Source organism: Neomonachus schauinslandi, chromosome 11 (assembly GCF_002201575.2).
Source record: "Neomonachus schauinslandi chromosome 11, ASM220157v2, whole genome shotgun sequence".
NCBI lineage: Eukaryota > Metazoa > Chordata > Mammalia > Carnivora > Phocidae > Neomonachus > Neomonachus schauinslandi.
The window spans coordinates 89,314,885-89,334,144 of record NC_058413.1 but is presented as its reverse complement, the minus strand read 5'-3'; the positions used below and the strand labels follow the sequence as shown (position 1 = coordinate 89,334,144).

At 38.6% G+C, this 19,260-nt stretch overlaps 1 protein-coding gene across 2 annotated transcripts in view; it reads left to right on the top strand.

Annotated features, from left to right (window-relative positions):
- Nucleotides 1-19,260, top strand: part of FAM118B (family with sequence similarity 118 member B) — a 47,371-nt gene that overhangs the window by 26,688 nt on the left and 1,423 nt on the right. Inside the window, exons 3-6 of one of the 2 annotated variants that reach the window (XM_021696531.1) lie at nt 456-708; nt 10,449-10,676; nt 13,134-13,262; nt 14,594-14,879. In XM_021696531.1, the coding sequence (XP_021552206.1) occupies nt 456-708; nt 10,449-10,676; nt 13,134-13,262; nt 14,594-14,879 (896 nt within the window). The remainder of the gene's footprint in view (nt 1-455; nt 709-10,448; nt 10,677-13,133; nt 13,263-14,593; nt 14,880-19,260) is intronic. The other variant, XM_021696532.1, reaches the window with a different exon arrangement.

Sequence of the window (19,260 nt, the reverse complement as noted above, 5' to 3'; positions counted from 1 at the left end):
ATTTGGGCTTAACTTTGGCTTTCTTTCATCTCTTTTATATATCTCTCAACAATAGGAATTTAATTTGTATGGATTTCTTTTCTCTTTGGACTCCATGTTTTTTGAAATTTAATGTTGGCTTAAAATATAATTTAGTTAGCAGAACTCAGCTGGGCTATAATATAATTGGATCTTTTCCTACTATTAGTGGGTTTTCTTAGGTTGAAAGAACTATGAGGGAGAAAATTGATTTTAAGATTGCCTTTTAGGATTCCTGAAATAGGTTTTTCAGCAAGCCCTGGCACAGTATTCTGGTCTTTTTGCTTAAGATACTCAGGAGAGGCATCAGAAACTGGTAGTTGTTCTCTTTGCAACTACGAAAGTGGTGGCTGAAAACCATGATTTTCGACAGCCTTTCCGTGTGCCTCATATCTGTTGGACATTCCCAGTCCTCTTCATTTGGTTGACTTTTTTAGGAAGCTGCTTCCAAGCTTAAAAACTAAGAAGCCGCGGGAACTTGTGCTGGTGATCGGAACGGGCATCAGCGCCGCGGTGGCACCGCAGGTTCCAGCCCTGAAGTCCTGGAAGGGCTTAATTCAGGCCTTGCTGGATGCCGCCATTGACTTTGATCTTCTAGAAGACGAGGAGAGCAGAAAATTTCAGAAATGTCTCCATGAAGACAAAAACCTTGTCCACGTTGCCCATGACCTTATCCAGAAACTCTCTCCTGTGAGTATCCTGGCAGTATTTCCTGAAACCATGACACACGTGCTGAATGTAATAAGGATAGTCATTTTGAGCTTATAGATTGGGACGGGGGGGGGCAGACCCAGGGAGAGAGAGAGAGTCTTAAGCAGGCTCCATGCCCGCCCAGAGTGGACTACAGTGCAGGGGCTCGATCTCACAACCCCGAGATCGTGACCCAGGCTGAAATCCAGAGTCTGGAGGCTTAATCAGTTGAGCCACCCGGGTGACCCTTTAGCTTATAGATTTGCATACCATTTGGCTCTTCCACAAAAGGTCTGCTTATGGACCCTATTCAGGGTAGTTATCTTGAACCATTTGTGTGTGTGTGTGTGTGTGTGTGTGTGTGTGTGTGTGATGGCAATAATGAGGTGGTTGTTGAAGTCTTTATATATACAGAAATGAGGCCACTGTCCCATTATTGCTGTGTTTTGAATTTACTTTGCATTCTCTGCTCATTACTGTGAAAGTGGTATTCCCTGGCATCCATGCCTTTTAGGGAACCCCAGAAAGATTAGAGATAATTCTTATCCTTTTTGGGTGAAGCAACACCATTTTTTTTTAATGTTCCTTTTAAAGGTGATCACTCAAAATATTTATAAGGAATTTTGTCTTGTTTTATCCAACTGAGTTGGATACCAATTCATGAATGATAAGGCCCTCCTTGTCTTGCATTGTCTTCAAAATGCCTTCAAAATCAGAATTCATTTAAGATACATTTAGAAATAGTAGAGTAGCCAAAGCATGCTCTAAATCTTAATAAATCATATATTTTTGGGAAAAAAATAGAACTCTTGTTATAAAGTAAATTATTAGTGTTGATTCCCACCCCTTCCTCCGAGGCTCTCAGGCTTATAGGACAGAAGTGTCATTAAGAGTTAGCCTAAAGGGGCGCCTGGGTGGCTCAGTTGTTAAGCGTCTGCCTTCGGCTCAGGTCATGATCCCAGGGTCCTGGGATCGAGCCCCACATTGGGCTCCCTGCGCTGCGGGAAGCCTGCTTCTCCCTCTCCCACTCCCCCTGCTTGTGCTCCTTCTCTCACTATCTCTCTCTGTCAAATAAATAAATCTTTAAAAAAATAAATAAAAGGGGCGCCTGGGTGGCTCAGTCGTTAAGCATCTGCCTTCGGCTCAGGTCATGATCCTGTGGTCCTGGGATCGAGCCCCGCGTCGGGCTCCCTGCTCGGCGGGAAGCCTGCTTCTCCCTCTCCCACTCCCCCTGCTTGTGTTCCCTCTCTCGCTGTGTCTCTCTCTATCAAATAAATAAATAAAATCTTTAAAAAAAAATTAAAAAATTAAAAAATAAATTAATTAATTAAAAAAATAACCTTTCCTTTAAAAAAAAAAAAAAAAGTTAGCCTAAAAGAGAGCCATTTAAAAGTAATTTCCTCTTGGTTCATAACTCATTTCAAAAACTTAGTACCTTTTACTTCCTCTTTTCATTTCTTTGTCTGCAGTTGTGATAAATTGTTACTAACCTAGAATAATGTAAATAATTAGTAGGCTTTAAAGAGCTCATGGGACCTCTGTCTCACACCATACACAAAATTAACTCAAAATGGATAAAAAACCTAAATATAAGAGCTAAAACTATAAAGCTCCTAGAAGAAAACAGATTTAAAGCTTCATGCCTTTGGACCTGGCAGCACTTTTTTTTTTTTTTTTAAGATTTTATTTATTTATTTATTTGACAGAGAGATAGCACAAGCAGGCAAGTGGCAGGGAGAGGGAGAAGCAGGCTCTTCGCTGAGCAGGGAGCCCGACGCGGGGCTCGATCCCAGGACCCTGGGATCATGACCTGAGCCGAAGGCAGACGCTTAACCGACTGAGCCACCCAGGTGCCCTGTGGCTGCAGTTTTTTAAACATGACACCAGAAGCACAAGTAACAAAAGAAACAGTAGATATACCACACCTTACCAAATGTAAAAGCTGTTAGGCTCAAAGAGCACTATCAAGAAAGTAAAAAGACAGCCCCTGCCCCCCCAAACAGGAGAAAATATTAGCAATTCGTCTATCTCCTAAGGGTGTAGTATCCAGAATATATAAAGAACTATTATAACTTAACAATAAAAAGGCAAATAAGTCAAGGGTTTTGAATAGACATTGTTCCATGTGCCAGTAAGTACATGAAAAGATGCTCCATGTAGTAGTCATTAGAAAAATGCAAATCAAAACCACATGAGGTAAAGTCACAAAGTCAGATAGTTAAGTGTTGGCGAGAATGTGGAGAAATTGAATCCCTCATACGCTGCTGGGATTGTGAAATGGTACAGACAATGTGGAACACATTCTGGCAGGTCCTCAAACAATTAAATAGAGAGTTACCATCTGACCCAACAGTTTCACTTCTAGATATACCCTAGAGAAATGAAAACATATGCCCGTAGAGAAACTTAACACACAAATGGTGATAGCCGTATTCATAATAGACACAAGGTAGAATTACCCAGATGTCCATTAACTGTCAAATGGATAAATAAAATGTGGCACATTCATACAATGGAATACTACTTGCCAGTAAAAGGGAATTCAGTACTGATAACATGCTGCAGTATGAATGACCCTTAGCATAATGGAAGCCGGTCACAAAAGACCACATATTAGATGATTCTGTTCATACGGAATGTCCAGAATACGGAAATCTGTTAGAGACAGAAAGTAGATTAGTAGTTGCTGAGGACTGGAGCACAGATGGAGGGCAGCAGGGTGATATTTAAAGGGTACATGGTTTCTTTTTGATATGATGAAATGTTCTAAAATTGACTGTGGTGACAGTTGCAGTATCTGTGGATCTATAAATAATCACTGAATTTACACTTAAAATAGGTGAATTGTATGTTATGAGAATTGTATCTCAGTAGAGCTGTTAAAAATAAAGGTAAAAGGATGGGAAACATGTATAATCCAAACACTAATCAACAGAAGGTGAGAGTGGCTGTATTAATATCTGATAAAGTACACTTGAGAGCAAAGAGGAAAGAAAATATATTTTTTTAATGTCTTTAAAAAACAAAATTGTTGTCATATAAAAAGGTAATTAAAGAGTATGTAGCCAAAAAGCATAAGGGAAAAAAAGTATTACGGAGGTGTGTCAGCCAGTCAATAAAAATGTTATCTTTCTGGGGGAAAAAAAAAAAAAAAAAGAGCTCATGATTACTGTGTTAGACTAGGAAGACTGGTCTATGGATAAAGAAGTTCTCTTTCAGACTAGGATGTACTGTGTTGTCATGCCACTCCCTTGTCGTGGCTGTAACCTTCACTAATTCATCACAGTGGTTTCCTGAGAACAGAAAGCATGATTTTGCTAGTTGGGTGAACTGTGATTGAAGTAATGAGAAGTTTTGAAGTCAGTGTCAGTAAGCGTGTACCTACCAAATACATCAAACTGGGGTCACTAATTACCTTCGGATGAAGATTTATTAACCTTAAAATGTAGTTGTGGGTTAGTGTCAGTTGCAGTAGCGGAGCAATTATCAAACTTTTTGGTCTCAAGACGCCTTTATATACTCTTAAAAAATTACTGAGAAACTCAAGCAGCTTTTGTTTATGTGGAGTATAGTATAACTGTCAATATTCGCGATTAAAAATTGAGAAATGTTTAAAATACTCACTGAAAAGTAACAATAAGCCTATTACATGTAAACGTAAATAACATGTTTGTGGAAAATAATTATATTTTCCAAAAAACAAAAATAAATTAGTGAGGAGAATAATATTATTTCACACTTTTGCAAATCTCTTCTATTAAAGAAAGCAACTGCATTCTCCTTTCTGCTTTATAGACTGTGTGTTGTTTTGGTTTGAGTATATGGAAAAACTCAGGTCTCAGAGATATGTAGCTGGCAAAGAAAGAAGTATTTTAATAGTCTTTTTAGGTAATTATAGATATTTGTTGTTGATACTACACTAAAAACTCAGTAACTGGTGGCTTCCTTCCCTAAAGATTAATAGCAATATGGAATCTGAAGTCAAATCCATATCTTAACTTTTCCTATTCTGTTGCATTAAAATCCATGATCCATCTTGCACTTAGAATGAGTCTTTGACCCATGCATGATTTTGTAACATCATGCATTGGTCATTTGGAAAATCTTGGTTTGCTGAGTTACATATATCTTCTAGATATTGACACGTTTCACTACACAGCTCAAAAAATTGTATTCATTAATAACACCACCAATCTCATCACAAAAGTATTTGGAAGCTGTCAAGCTCATGGTGGCAGATTAAAGATTTCTAAAATTCTGGATAAAGAAGATGTGAGATATATATATCTATACAAAATCTATATAATATATTTATATATATGTATATATGTAATATTAGCCATCAGAAAGAATGAAATCTTGCCATTTGCAATGACATGGATCGAACTTGAGGGTATTATGCTAAGCAAAATAAGTCAGAAAGACAATTACCATATGATTTCACTCATATGTGGAATTTAAGAAACAAACCAGATGAACACAGGGGAAGGGAAGGAAAAGTAAGATAAAAACAGAGAGGGAGACAAACCATAAGAGACTCCTAACTCTAGGGTTGCTACAGGGGGATGGGGTAACTGGGTGATGGACATTGAGGAGGGCACTTGATGGAATGAGCACTGGGTGTTATATGCAACTGATGAATCACTAAATGCTACCCCTGAAATTAATAATAGACTATATGTTAACTAAATTGAATTTAAATAATTTTTTTTTAATTTCTGGTTTTTGCTTGAAAGCTCAACTTTTGTCATTGGCAACCAAGGCAGGAGTCCTGAGTTGTTTTCCTCAAAATGGCAGGCTCACTTCATTTATTTTTGCAAAAATGCCTGAGAATGCCCAAATCTGAATGACTAGTTTGTCTGTCAGTCATTTGTTCAAGTAAAAATAATGTTTGATGAAAAAATGGATTGAGCTTACAGTTCAATCACACAAGTGTTTTGCCTGGAGACAACCATCATACTTCAGTCTGCAGCAGAAGTGCTTTGTGCATATGTCCTCTTTCTTCACACAGACTTTTAAAAGGGCATGTGCTCAAGGGTCAAGATTTAATACAATTAATAATTTTTACTGCTTCATTAAGGACATTCTTAAATGACACTGGAATTTTTTTTCTTTTTTAAGATTTTATTTTTATTTATTTGACAGAGAGAGACACAGCGAGAGAGGGAACACAAGCAGGGGGAGTGGGAGAGGGAGAAGCAGGCTTCCCGCCGAGCAGGGAGCCCGATGCGGGGCTCGATCCCAGTGGGATCGTGACCTGAGCCGAAGGCAGACGCTTAACGACTGAGCCACCCAGGTGCCCCTGGAATTTTTTTCTTACTATAAGTCTTTGGTCATGAAGAATGCAGGGATTACGGGCACAGCTTGGTTCCACTGTCTTGAGTCACACTAAGTCACCAGCAGTTTTACCCACGATTGCTTTTGCACCATCAGTGCACATACCAGCAAAGTTTGAAAGACAAAAATTACCTTAATGTTATGAAAATAATTTTACTTTGCAGACTCCTTAAAGAATGTTAGAGATCCATGGGGTCCATGGGCCATGTTTTAAAACACACTTTAATAGAGGATATGTAAGAAAAAAATACAGGCAAACCAGAGGCTTCTTTTAAAAAAAAAAAGACCCGGGCGCCTGGGTGGCTCAGTCGTTAAGCGTCTGCCTTCGGCTCAGGTCATGATCCCAGGGTCCTGGGATCGAGCCCCGCATCGGGCACCCTGCTCGGCGGGAAGCCTGCTTCTCCCTCTCCCACTCCCCCTGCTTGTGTTCCTGCTCTCACTATCTCTTTCTCTGTCAAATAAATAAATAAAATCTTAAAAAAAAATAAAATAAAAAAAAAAAGACCCATACATTTAGGGAAATTTGAACACTTGAGTATTTGATAATAAGGAATTAGTATTTTTTCTTTTAGGTGTGATAGGTGGTATTACAGTTACGTTTTGTTTTATATGTAAGGGAGGGGTCCTTTTAAGAAGCTGTTGAAGTAGCTGCATGAAATATGATGCTTGGGAATTGCTTCAGAAAAATTCTGTTCAAGGGGAGAGGTGGGAGGCATATGGTGGAGGGGAATTTAGGTTAAATAAGATTGGCCATGTGTGATAATGGTTGAAACAGGATGATGGGTATACAGTGGGGTTTATATTCTTTTTATATATGTTTGAAACTGTCCTTTATTTTTATTATTTTTTTTTTAAGACTCTTAACAGTGGTAATATGGCAGCATTAATTTAATAGGCCTATCTACTGAGCCAGTTTCTTTTAGTAGGGATACATTATCTTTTAGTAGGGATACATTGTGCATTCAATGCAGAGAACTTGGGTTTCGGAATCAGACTCCTCCATTTAAATGCACTAGGACCTTGGGAGAATCACTTAACTTCTCAGGATCTATTTTTGCACCTATAAAACTGGGCTAATACTACTTAACTCGTGAAGAATAAGTTAGACAATGTATATAAAGTATTTGGCACATAGTAAGTGCACTATAAATTGTTAATAACCATGGTGGGAAAGAGTCCGGATTTTGTTTTTACTATATCTGAGATCAGAAAGATGAGAGTTAAGGGTATGTAGCATTGGATTCAGTTCACTGTTTTAAGTGAATAAGAAAATGTCCATAAAATTGTGTGGGAGTTTGGCATTTCCTTTTGACTGTGGAACCTCCTTTGTTTGTTTTCATTCCTTTGTCTTTGCTTAGGCTACTGGTGGGAAATTTAGTTCTAGGGTCACATGCTTCAAGAGAGAGAAATGTTCATTTTAAGTCTGAGGAAGTCACAGCTACAAAAAGCCTCTTTCCTTCCTCTCCGTGTTGATATGCAAGATGTAATAACTTAAAGAAATAGAATTAAGAGATAGTTAGCTAAAATAAGTGACTTTTAACATTTATTCCCAGGCTTTAACCTTTTGTATTTCTTTCCTTAGAAGCAAGAAAATATTCCACACCCATGATTACCTGATTGTATACTCAGGTATTTTTATCTGTGTGTGTAATGATTAAACTGGTACTGGAATATGGTGTTGTATAACTGTTTATGTATGAATCGAGTGCAAAATGAAGATATAAGACACAACAGGGAAGTTCTTAAAATCACTGTAGTTTTTGTTTAATTTTAAGCTTAGTTTTGCTTTTTTTGAATAGGTATTTGTACATTGCAGAAATCAAAATGATGTAAAAAGGTTTACATACATTGCGACATCTCATTTCCACACATTGTGACATCTCATTTCCACCATGTCTTTGTCTACCTCCTCTTCCCAAACTCACCCCTTCCCCATAGGTCACCACTCTTATTGGCTTTTTGAGTATCCTTTCAGTGTTCCTTTTTTGCAAAACAAGCAAATAGGACTAGATTTATTCTATCTCACTACCTCTTTAATCCCTCATGTCAAAAGGTAGCATTCTAAATTTAGTGTTTGGCACCTTGTTTGTTTTACTTAACTGTATATCCTGGAGATCGTTCCATGCTAGCCTCCTTTATATGGGTTCTTGGCCATCTCAGTCTCCTACACACGGATACTTGGCTTGTTTCCAGTGATTTCTTAAATGACACTGGAATTTTTTGTGATAATCTTGTTTATGTTGTTTCATTTGTTTGTAGTATATCTGTGGGATATATTCCCAGAAATGGGATTGCAAGACTGTAGGGTAAATGGGTTGTAATTTTAGTAGACATTAAAGGGGCATCATATTTTCAATAATTCATGTATGTGGTGAAATTCAGTAAGTATGGTTGTAAATTCTTCACTGTTTCTGATCAGATTGTTCATTCTGATTGAGTGTTTGAGTCACCAGTTGGTTGCCTATGGCTGCTAATATGTGATGTAATTATTTATGCCATTATGTAATGAAAATGGACAAGTTGAAAAACATGACCCACATTCTTAGCCACGTAAATATGGGCTCTTCCATCTGTTTAACACTAGAAGAGAATCTTTGAGCCCACTGACACAGGGTATAAGGAGAATCCTGCCTGGTGGTAGATGTTGCATGGAATAGTGATTGACAGACCAGATAAACTTCAGGGTGTGTCACCACCAAATAGAGGGACTTTTTCACCTCTGTGCTCTAGTTTTCCAGTGTTTAAGTATTTACCATTTCTTTGGTAGGTATAATTTAAAGATTGGATAATTTTATAAAATACTTTGAAAAATTAGGGAAAGAATTTGGCAAATAGAAGTGTATTTTATGAATCTGCTTACGTGGTTCCATGGAATCAGATCTTCCTCTGAGCATTGCGCTATTCGAAGGATACACAAAGGAAACCAGGAAGGTAGGGGGACTACTTTGAGGAAAAACAGAAGGAGCTCAGTATCTATGTGTCTAGCAGCTAAGTGCAATTACTTGGAGTTTGGGAAATACTGGGGCCTTTATGAACTGATTCTTGCTCTGATACTATCTAATGGCCTGGTGTTTGCAGGAACAAGATAGGGATCAGACATTTGTTACAGCACATTACATAGTTATGTTCCCATTTGAAATTCCTGTGTCCCTGGGGCCACTTTGTCTTTTAAGTTATAAAGCCACCTTCCTACCTAAGGTTTGTATTCTTTTTCCTCATTAGTCATTGAGATATTTACATACTCTCAGAATGAAACTGGGAAAGCTCTTATTCAGATAATCCATATGTAAAGAAGGGCAAGGGGCACCACCTGGGTCACTCAGTCAGTTAAGCGTCTGCGTTCAGCACGGATCATGATCTCAGGGTCCTGGGATCGAGTCCCGTGTCAGGCTCTCTGCTCAGGCTGGAGTCTGCTTCTCCCTCTCACTCTGACCCTCCCTTCTGCTCATGCTCGCTCTCTCTCTCAAATGAATAAATTAAAAAAAAAAAATCTTTAAAAAAATTAAAAATCAAAGGAGGAAGTCTGTTTAGAACTGATTAGTGTTTGGTTTTTTTTAAGATTTTATTTATTTATTTGACAGAGAGAGATACAGCGAGAGAAGGAACACAAGCAGGGGCAGTGGGAGAGGGAGAAGCAGGCTTACCATGGAGCAGGGAGCCTGATGCGGGGCTGGAGCCCGATGTGGGGCTCGACCGCAGGACCCTGGGATCATGACCTGAGCCGAAGGCAGATGCTTAACGACTGAGCCACCCAGGCGCCCCAGTGTTTGGTATTTTTAAAAAACAATTGCAAAATGCAAATTTTTGATAACCTTTGTTATATACTAAGTATTTTTCCTACCATACCTGTAAACAAATTCCTGAATTATGCTAGGGGAAAAACATGCAGGGAGAAGATAAACCATTTTTCCTAAACCTATAAACATCTGTAAAAAGCACCCAGGATTAGAAAAAGAGACACTAAACCACATTTTAGAGATAGCTGTCTTTTATTGGTTATTCTCTGGGTGAGGAAAGTTGAACAGAAAATACTGTCTTCTCACCTGAGGCCTAATTAGGGTAGTAGGTACTGTGCTTTTCCACCCCCTTTCTTTAGTCCTGGTAGTAATTCATCTCTCTCGACCATGCCCATTTTCTTCAATCTATAAAAATGCTTATTTAGAGAATTTATGCTTATTTGCATATGATATAATAGTCCAGATCACTTACTATGTGTTAGGCATTGTGCTTCAGCAAATGGCATGTGTCCTGTTTTTCTTACTATAACTCTCTGAGGTAGACAGTATTTTATCCTTATTTTAAGTACATAATGTCCTTCAGAAATTTGCTGTATTATTGTAGTTTAAACAAATGACCTACCCAAACATGTGGAATTAATTTTTCTCTTTCCAATCCCTCCCCAGCGAACTAGTAATGTTCGATCCACATTTTTCAAGGACTGTTTATATGAAGTATTTGATGATTTGGAGTCAAAGATGGAAGATTCTGGAAAACAGCTCCTTCAGTCAGTTCTCCACCTGATGGAAAATGGAGCCCTGGTATTAACTACAAATTTTGATAATCTCCTGGAACTGTATGCAGCAGATCAGGGAAAACAACTTGAATCCCTTGACCTTACTGATGAGAAAAAGGTAAAAAGTAAAGGATTAGTTTCTTCTTCAGGCTCGTGGGTTGTATCTTCATCAGAAATGCTGTTTTCTCGGTATATTATACACTGCTGGTATTTATGTTGAGGTAGAAAGGAAGATTCTTGTCCCCAGTTGGATTTTTATTTTTTTGATTTTTGAGATAAAATCAAAATAGAGTAAAATGCACAGCTCTTAAAAGTGTTCAGTTCTGTGAGTTTTGACAATTTCACCCACTTTCAGAGCAAGGTTATAGGAAGTCATTTGAGCTGTAAGATCTTAACATTTGCTAATACCAGATGAGCTTAATACTGATTTAGAGTTCTTTCTTAGGATGTATTCTTCATGGCCTCTATTAGAAATGTATGAAAACTACTATATGATGTCTGAAGAGCAACTTTCAAGCCACGTGATAGCTGGGTTGAAGTTAATGTTCAGTGGAAACCTCAGGAGAGTTTTGTTTTTTTTTTTTTTTAAATATAGCCCATGCATACCTAAGTCGTTTACCATAATACTGAATTATAGATGTTGATCTATGTCAACCAACAAGATGAGGCTTTTTTATTAGAATGGTCACTTGAGTTTGTAATTTGAACTTTAGCACCAATAGGAGATTGGTGTCAGAGACAATGACTGAAGAAGAAAAAAAAAAACAGGTTGTAAAATGCCACCAAGTCTCATTTGTCCTGCTTTATATTTTTGCAATTTTCCTTCTCCACTTTGTTTTCCAAGGAACCTGCCTTTGTGTCCAGCCTAGAGCCCAGACAAATAGAATTCGGAGAGAAAACTGACTCGCTCGCTGGCGTTTAGCGTCACAGTACCGCTCTTGTGATTTTGCTGAGCTTGCGGTCAGGTTTTAAACAAATCAAATGTAAAGAAATGGTGCCGTGAAGACCGGTTGGCTCTGGCTGGCATGTTTTCCACCCGCTACCCCCATGCTTGGTATGGTAAGCTCCTTCTTTGCCTGTAAGTCTCAACTGAAGTATGACCTCTGAGAGGACCTCTCTGACCTGCCCTTCTGTGTTTTGAAGGGGCCGGTCCTTATTTTTTTGCCCCTGTCTTTCATGGCGCTCACTGTGACTTTCAGTTTTTATCTCGGTTTGTTTTCTTGCTGTTTATCCCGTGGAAACAGCAACTCCATTTGCGCAGACGCCGTGTCAGCCCTTCTTAGCCTGATGTCTGAGATGGTACTTGGCACATAGCAGGTGCTCAGGAAATACTTTTTTTGAATTCATAGATGATTGAATGAAATTCAAAAATTAATGGCAAGAAGCGGCTTGTGTGATGTTTCTGATGTAATCTCCTAAGATTATGACCAGCAAAAGAAGCATAAGGGCCTTTTGAAAGTTAAGGGTTTCTCTCAGACTTGCTCTTTTCTCTCGCATTTTCATCCTGGAACTTTAAGATTCGCTTTGCGGTTTTAGTCCACAAGAGGGCGGTATTGAAATCTAGTGCTTAAAGCCATTGACTGACTGGTGGTCAGAATGCGGCCTGGTGATATTCACGTTCAGCGTCTCTGTGCCTCTTCACTATTTTCCCTAACCCATACCTTATTTCTCTAGAATGTTATGAGAATGAAATTATGCTTTCTCAAGTCCTTGAGAAAATGGAACGGTGGCATCCAGGTAGCTCTCGTTACCATTGTCATCTAAGTGATTGTTCTTCATTGGTAGCCTTTTAGGTAGCTCAGGGGACTGAAGTGATTCTTCTACTGCTTATCCACTGCACGAAAAACCACCCTGAAACTTTGGGGCTTCAAACATTTTATTTGCACATGATAATGTGAGTGAGTGATTTGAGCTGGGCTTAGAAATGGGGCAGTTCTGCTGGTTTTGCTGGTTACCCACATGGCTGCAGTCATCTGGGGGCTCGACCAAGATGGGGTGCTGTCAGATGGCCCTGCTTCCGTGTCTGTTGGTATGGGCAGTTGGCTGGGCCATGCATCTCTAGCAGGCTAGCCAAGGCTTCTTACATGGTGCCGGCTTCCAGAAGCAGCAAAAGAGAAATGAGACTCATGCCAACATTTTTCAAGCTGCTGCTTGCATCATGTTTGCTAATGCCCTGTTGACTGAAGCAAGCCAATGGCCAAGCCTGGAATAAGTGTGAAGAGGGACTACACAGGGCCTGGAGACAAGGAGGTGTGATACTTTGGAGATCATTACTGAGACAGTCATCCATGGCTGTCATGTGTATCACCAGTGGTAAGAGCTCCAGCACTTCTTCAAGTGACGACACACAACTTACAGTTTTTGATGGTTACTTTCGAAGAGAAACTGCCATCAGTCCTAACAGCCATGCCTGGAATGGAAACTGAGCCCACACTAGGTTTTACATTCTAGCCCTACGGTATCGTACAGAGCTATGCCAGCAGCCTGGTCCGTCAAAACAGCCTCATGCCCGTGGGGACCTTTAAGCAAATGCTCAGCCCAGCCAGCTTGGTTGAGCTATATTTGTGTTATACAGGTTCTAGAGTGGGCTCAGGAGAAGCGGAAGCTGAGCGTCTTACACATCCATGGGGTCTACACCAACCCTAGTGGCATTGTCCTCCATCCAGCTGGGTATCAGAATGTGCTCAGGAACACTGAAGTTATGGTGAGTGGTGCTGATCTTGCTGGTCTCAAGAAAGCCTTCCTGGGAAACCTCTAAATATACAGTCGGTCTTCACAGGGTAACATTTTCCCCATGAGTTAAAATTGGAAGTTGAAACATTCGTTCTGTGCTTCTTAGCTTGTGGTTGTGCATGCTAGCTTAGGAAATGTGGAACGTCTCTTCGGGTATCAAGCCGGAGGTTTTTACTTTGTTCTTGATTGACAGCCAGCAGATGGCACTCTGTCATCGGCATCATCCCTGCATACAAAGATTACATTATTACCCTTCTTCATTGTTTGGTTTATTATAGTATTAAATAGTATTAAACCCTCTCTATGCCAATAATAATACATGCACCTTTTTACCGACTAGTCACTCTTAGAACATACATTCTAAAGAGACTTTGTGAATGGTGATGGGCTTATATTGAATTATCGCTTATTGCTCAGTGCAAAGAATTTTAAAAATTTTAGGTAGGATGATAAAGCTTTGTGAGAAAGCTTGTTGCTTTTTTGAGATACAAGTTTTAGACTTGTTCATACATGTGTGTAAAGTACTCTCTGGCCAGGGATATGTGGGGAAAATTCACCAGCCCCCAACGCTGAGAACAGTGTATACTGGCTGTTTTCAGGACTAGGTCACTTGGAATGATAGTATCTTTACATGATGCAGCAAAAGAAAGACCAGGAAAAATGTGATACTTTCTAAAGCATAAGGGATTTTTTTTCACCTATACTTTTCCTGACATGTGTTTTAATTGCATCCATCTTTGACATTGAGTGATCCCTTAAGCAGAATCATTTCCAGTGTTCGTATATGTACCTATATGTGTATATATATATAGGTATAATGTACATATACACATTGATGTAGTAAGTGTCATAGGCTTTTTTTTTTGTTTAAGAAATCTGGTGATGGAATTACCTTCTGTGGTGATCTATGGTTCAGTTTGTAAAGCAAAAAAGGAAAATATGATCTAGAAAATGGGAAGAGTAAGATGTGTTGAAAACTTTTCAATGCCTTACGGCCTCTGGACACACAGATCTGACAAACTGTATCGCAAGTAGACCACTGCCTACCCAGTGAAAGCCTGAATAGAGAGCAGTAGCATGCCAGGTAAAGATACAATTTTAGACCAGTCATCAAGTGGTAGGCATAAACAATAAGATCAGACTCCTTCTTGGAATGAATATACATACCCTCTTGAATTTTGGTTAATTGGTCATCACAGTCTGCTAAATGTTGTAGTTATGACCCTGTTGACTTTTTTGTTTCGGACAGGCCTTATGTGTGTCTTCACAGTGTCATTAACGTGTTGTTTCTTTTCCTGCAAGAGAGAGATTCAGAAACTCTATGAAAACAAGTCATTTCTTTTCCTGGGATGTGGCTGGACTGTGGATGACACCACTTTCCAAGCCCTTTTTCTGGAGGCTGTGAAGCATAAATCTGACTTAGAACATTTCATGCTGGTTCGGAGAGGAGATGTGGATGAGTTCAAGAAGCTTCGAGAAAACATGCTGGACAAAGGAATTAAGGTCATCTCCTATGGAAATGAATATGCTGATCTCCCAGAATATTTCAAGCGACTGACATGTGAGATCTCCACGAGGGGTAGATCAGGTAAGATGCATTTTGAGACTGAGCAATAGCTCTTCGACCTTTTATGTATTTGTGATGAGTAAAATCATTACCAACATGAGGAATATAATCCCAGCCATATTATGAAGGGAGATCTTGGTCAATCTTCAGGTTAGACTAAAATGCCATTTGGATAGTAGGAAAGTGGACAAAGGCATATTCCAGCAGTTCATTATAGAAGTAGGAAGAAAGGAAAAATATTCAGCCTCATTAGTTATCAGTGAAATGCAATTAAAATATAGATTTCAATATTGAAAAGAATGATAGATTGCTCAGTTTTGGCTAAAGCTGTGAGGAAAAAAATATATTCATGTAATGATGGTGGGAAGGAAGTTAGTACAGCTCTTCTGAAGGGGAAGTTTGGAATATGTTCAAAGTTTAAAAACCTTTGATCCAGAAATCCCACTTGATACAATAGTTATCTTAGAAATTTCTCCTAAGGAGATAATTGGACAATTGCACAATTATACTACACAATTGCATAGAGATACAGGTGTGGGAATATAGTCATTTTTGTTTATAATGGCAAAAAAATTGGAAGCAACCTAAACTATTCCAGTTAATAGGAGATTTTATAAATACATTGGCATTTATGTAATTGATGAAACACAATGAAGCCACAAGAGGGAAAATTTTGTTGCCTGAAAAGAAATCAGACATAATATGTGAGTAAAGAACACCAGGTTGTAAAACGCCACCACGGTCCATCCCATTCATACAGAATTGTAGATGTATTCTGTTTTTGTTTCTGTATGCATGGAAATATCTGGAATGATGTTTACTGAATTAACTGTGGTTATCTTTCTGTGGTAGGATATAAGGTGTTTTTTGTTTTTTTAGTATTTTGTTTCTGTGCTAGCATTTTTGACAGTAATTATGCATTATCTTTACAAGTAGAACAAAATTTTTAAAAGTACTATTTGAAAACTGTTATGGTGGTATTAAAGATAGAGGCTGGAGGGGTGCCTGGGTGACTCAGTCGTTAAGCATATGCCTTTGGCTCAGGTCATGATCCCAGGGTCCTGGGATCGAGCCCTGCATCGGGCTCCCTGCTCCGCGGGAAGCCTGCTTCTCCCTCTCCCACTCCCCTTGCTTGTGTTCCCTCTCTTGCTGTCTTGCTCTCTGTCAAATAAATAAATAAAATCTTAAAAAAAAAAAAAAAGATAGAGGCTAGAGGTACCACTCATTTGTCATTTTACCTCCAGGTTCCAACAAAGCCAAATGGGTATAGAAGTTCAGTTTATTAATGGCTCCAGGCAAGTTCCCAATAAACCCCAGAAAATGCAGAACTTGTTGGTATCAGCTAAATTGAAGAATGCTTTTTAAAACTTTGCTGTTGTATGTAGTATATATTCTTGAAAAGTTGTCTGTTAATATGTATTTGCATTGTCAATCTGAATGCATCTTAGGGGGCCTAATAAAGTACAGTAATTTAATATAGAGAGAACTTTTCCTAAACCTCGTATTATTCCTTGATTTATTTTCTGAATCAGATAGCTTTAAGTGGAATTCTCCTGTAGTGAGAAATTCCACAAGCTCTTATTATCAGTGGCTATCCATCAGAATGGAACCAGATTTGTAAAAGGTATCACCACAAATGAACACTAAAAACTATGTCAGCCCTTTCTCCAGAAGACTTTAGAAAACCCCCCTTTTTAATGTTTTTTATTTTAATTCCAGTTAGTTAACATACAGTGTTGTTAGTTTCAGATGTACAATATAGCAGTTCAACACTTCCATACATCACCCGGTGCTCATCACATGTGCCCTCCTTAATACCCATCACCTATTTCACCTGTCCCCTCACCCACCTCCCATCTGGTCACCATCAGTTAGTTCTCTATGGTTAAGATCTCTTTCTTGATTTGTGTCTCTCTTTCCCCCCCTTTGTTTTGTTTCTTAAATTACACATGAGATCATATGATGTTTGTCCTTCTCTGACTTATCTTGCTTAGCATTATACTCTCTAGCTGTATCCATGTCATTGCAAATGGCAAGATTTCAATCTTTTTTATGGCTGAATAATACTCTGTGTGTGTGTGTGTGTGTGTGTGTGTACACCACTTCTTTATCCATTCATCAGTAGATGGATACTTGGGCTGCTTCCGTATCTTGGCTATCGTAAATAATGCTGCTGTAAGTATAGGGGTGCATATTCCCTGTGAATTAGTGTTTTTGTATCCTTTGGGTCAAAACCCAGTAATCTGATTGCTGGATCATAAGGTAGTTCTGTTTCTAACTTTCTGAGGAACCTCCATACTATTTTCCACAGTGGCTGCACCAATTTGCATTCCCACCAACAGTGCATGAGGGTTCCTTTTTCTCCACATCCTCACCACCAACTCTTGTTTCTTATGTTGTTGATTTTAACCATTCAGACAGGTGTGAGGTGATATTGTGGTTTTGATTTGCATTTCCTTGATGGCAAGTGATGATGAACATCTTTTCATCTATCTGTTGGCCATCTGTCATCTTTGGAGAAATGTCCATGTCTTCTGCCTATTTTTTAATTGGATTATTTGTTTTTGGGGTATTGAGTTTTCTAAGTTCATTATATATTTTGGATACTAACCCTTTATCACATACATCATTTGCAAATATCTTCTCCCATTCAGTAGGTTGCCTTTCAGTTTTGCTGATTGTTTCTTTCACTGTGCAGAAGCCTTTTTTTTTTTTTTTTTTAAGATTTTATTTATTTATTTGACAGAGAGCACAAACAGGAGGAGTGGCAGGCAGAGGGAGCTGCAGGCAGAGGGAAAAGCAGACTCCCTGCTGAGCAGGGAGCCCAATGAGGGGCTCGATCCCAGGGTCCTGGGATCATGACCTGAGCCGAAGGCAGACGCTTCACTGACTGAGCCACCCAGGCACCCCAGGCAGAAGCCTTTTATTTTTTGATGTAGTCCCAATATCTTATTTTTGCTTTTGTTTCCCTTGCCTCAGGAGACATATCTAGAAAAAAGTTGTTATGGCCAATATCAAAGAGGTTAGGTGTTCTTTTCTAGGATTTTTATGGTTTTTAGAAAACACTTTCAAAAGAAGTGTTTCAAAAAGTCTAACCCTTTTTGTCTCTTTTGTGAAAACAATTTGCACTTCTTTCTTGGGGATGCATTTCCTGCTGGCCTGCTGTGTTTCAGATTCTTCTGCTGCTGGCCCACACTTAAGACTTTCAGTAGGCTTTTCCAATTGTGCATGTTCTGTTATTAAACAAGAGGTACCTACCAAGCTCTGCATATTTCTTTTGATCTGCATTCTGAGATCTACCCAGAAAAGAGGCTAAAATTAAAAACAATAACAAAATCCCCCTGGACAGCTGTTCCTGTTAAACGAAATCTTTTCTTGACAAAAATCATCAGAAGTATTATAGGATGGCACAGATTCTTTTATTAGCTGCATGGGCTTCTTCCCAAAGTGGTTTTTCCCAGCGTTATCTATCTTTCAATTGGGTATTCTGAACTTTTAAAAATGAAGGATTTTCAGTATGGCCAGGGGGCTTTATTAGAGTGGTCAGCCGAGTTTGTGATTTGAAATCTAGCAGAGCAGTTTTAGGTTAAAAACATTTCAAAACAAGTCAAGCTTATCCTCCATCCTTGGTTATGATTTGAGTCTCTGTAGATATATACTAGTTAAAGTTAGAGGTAAGAGGTCTTTTGCTGTTGTTTAACCCTGAACATTTGGTAGGCTCCTGGTATACTTGCTGTGTACTTGATTTTGCATAGAGAAAGTTGCTCGGATTCAAAAGATTCTGTAGGTTCTAGTATATATATTTCAGAAAAATCAAGTAATGGGGAAAGGAAAAATAATTTTTAGAATTCATTATTGTAATACAAGCAATTATTTTAGTATATTTCCAATTAACAATTTTTCCTATGCATTTTTTCATAGTTGTGAATAAAGTACACATAGTCATGTTACTTTTTTTATTCAGTGGTACATCTCATTTATTTTCCCACATGGCTGGTCTTCATAACTACTAGTTTTAATGACTGTGTAATAATCCAGTGTGGATGTTAGTTTACCCAGTTTTTCCCCTGTTAGGCAATGTCTAATTTTTTTCTTGTTTTTTCTTTTGTAAGTACTGTTGGCAATGAATTTTATCTTCATCCCTACCGTTTTTCCTTTTGCCAGTAATTTCCTTCATGGGTTCTCAGTATAATTACTAGGTCAAAGGGCATGAATATTTTAGTGGTTGATAACTATTGCTAAAGTTCTTTCCAAGAGGGGGAATACCAATACCTGTTTGTATGTATGAGTGCTGTGCTGTCTTTATTTATACTCTAACTGCTCATATTTCTGATGACTGTTTTCATCCATGTGTTCAGTTTTAAACTTTTTACTATGCCATTATCTATCCCAGGACTGTCCA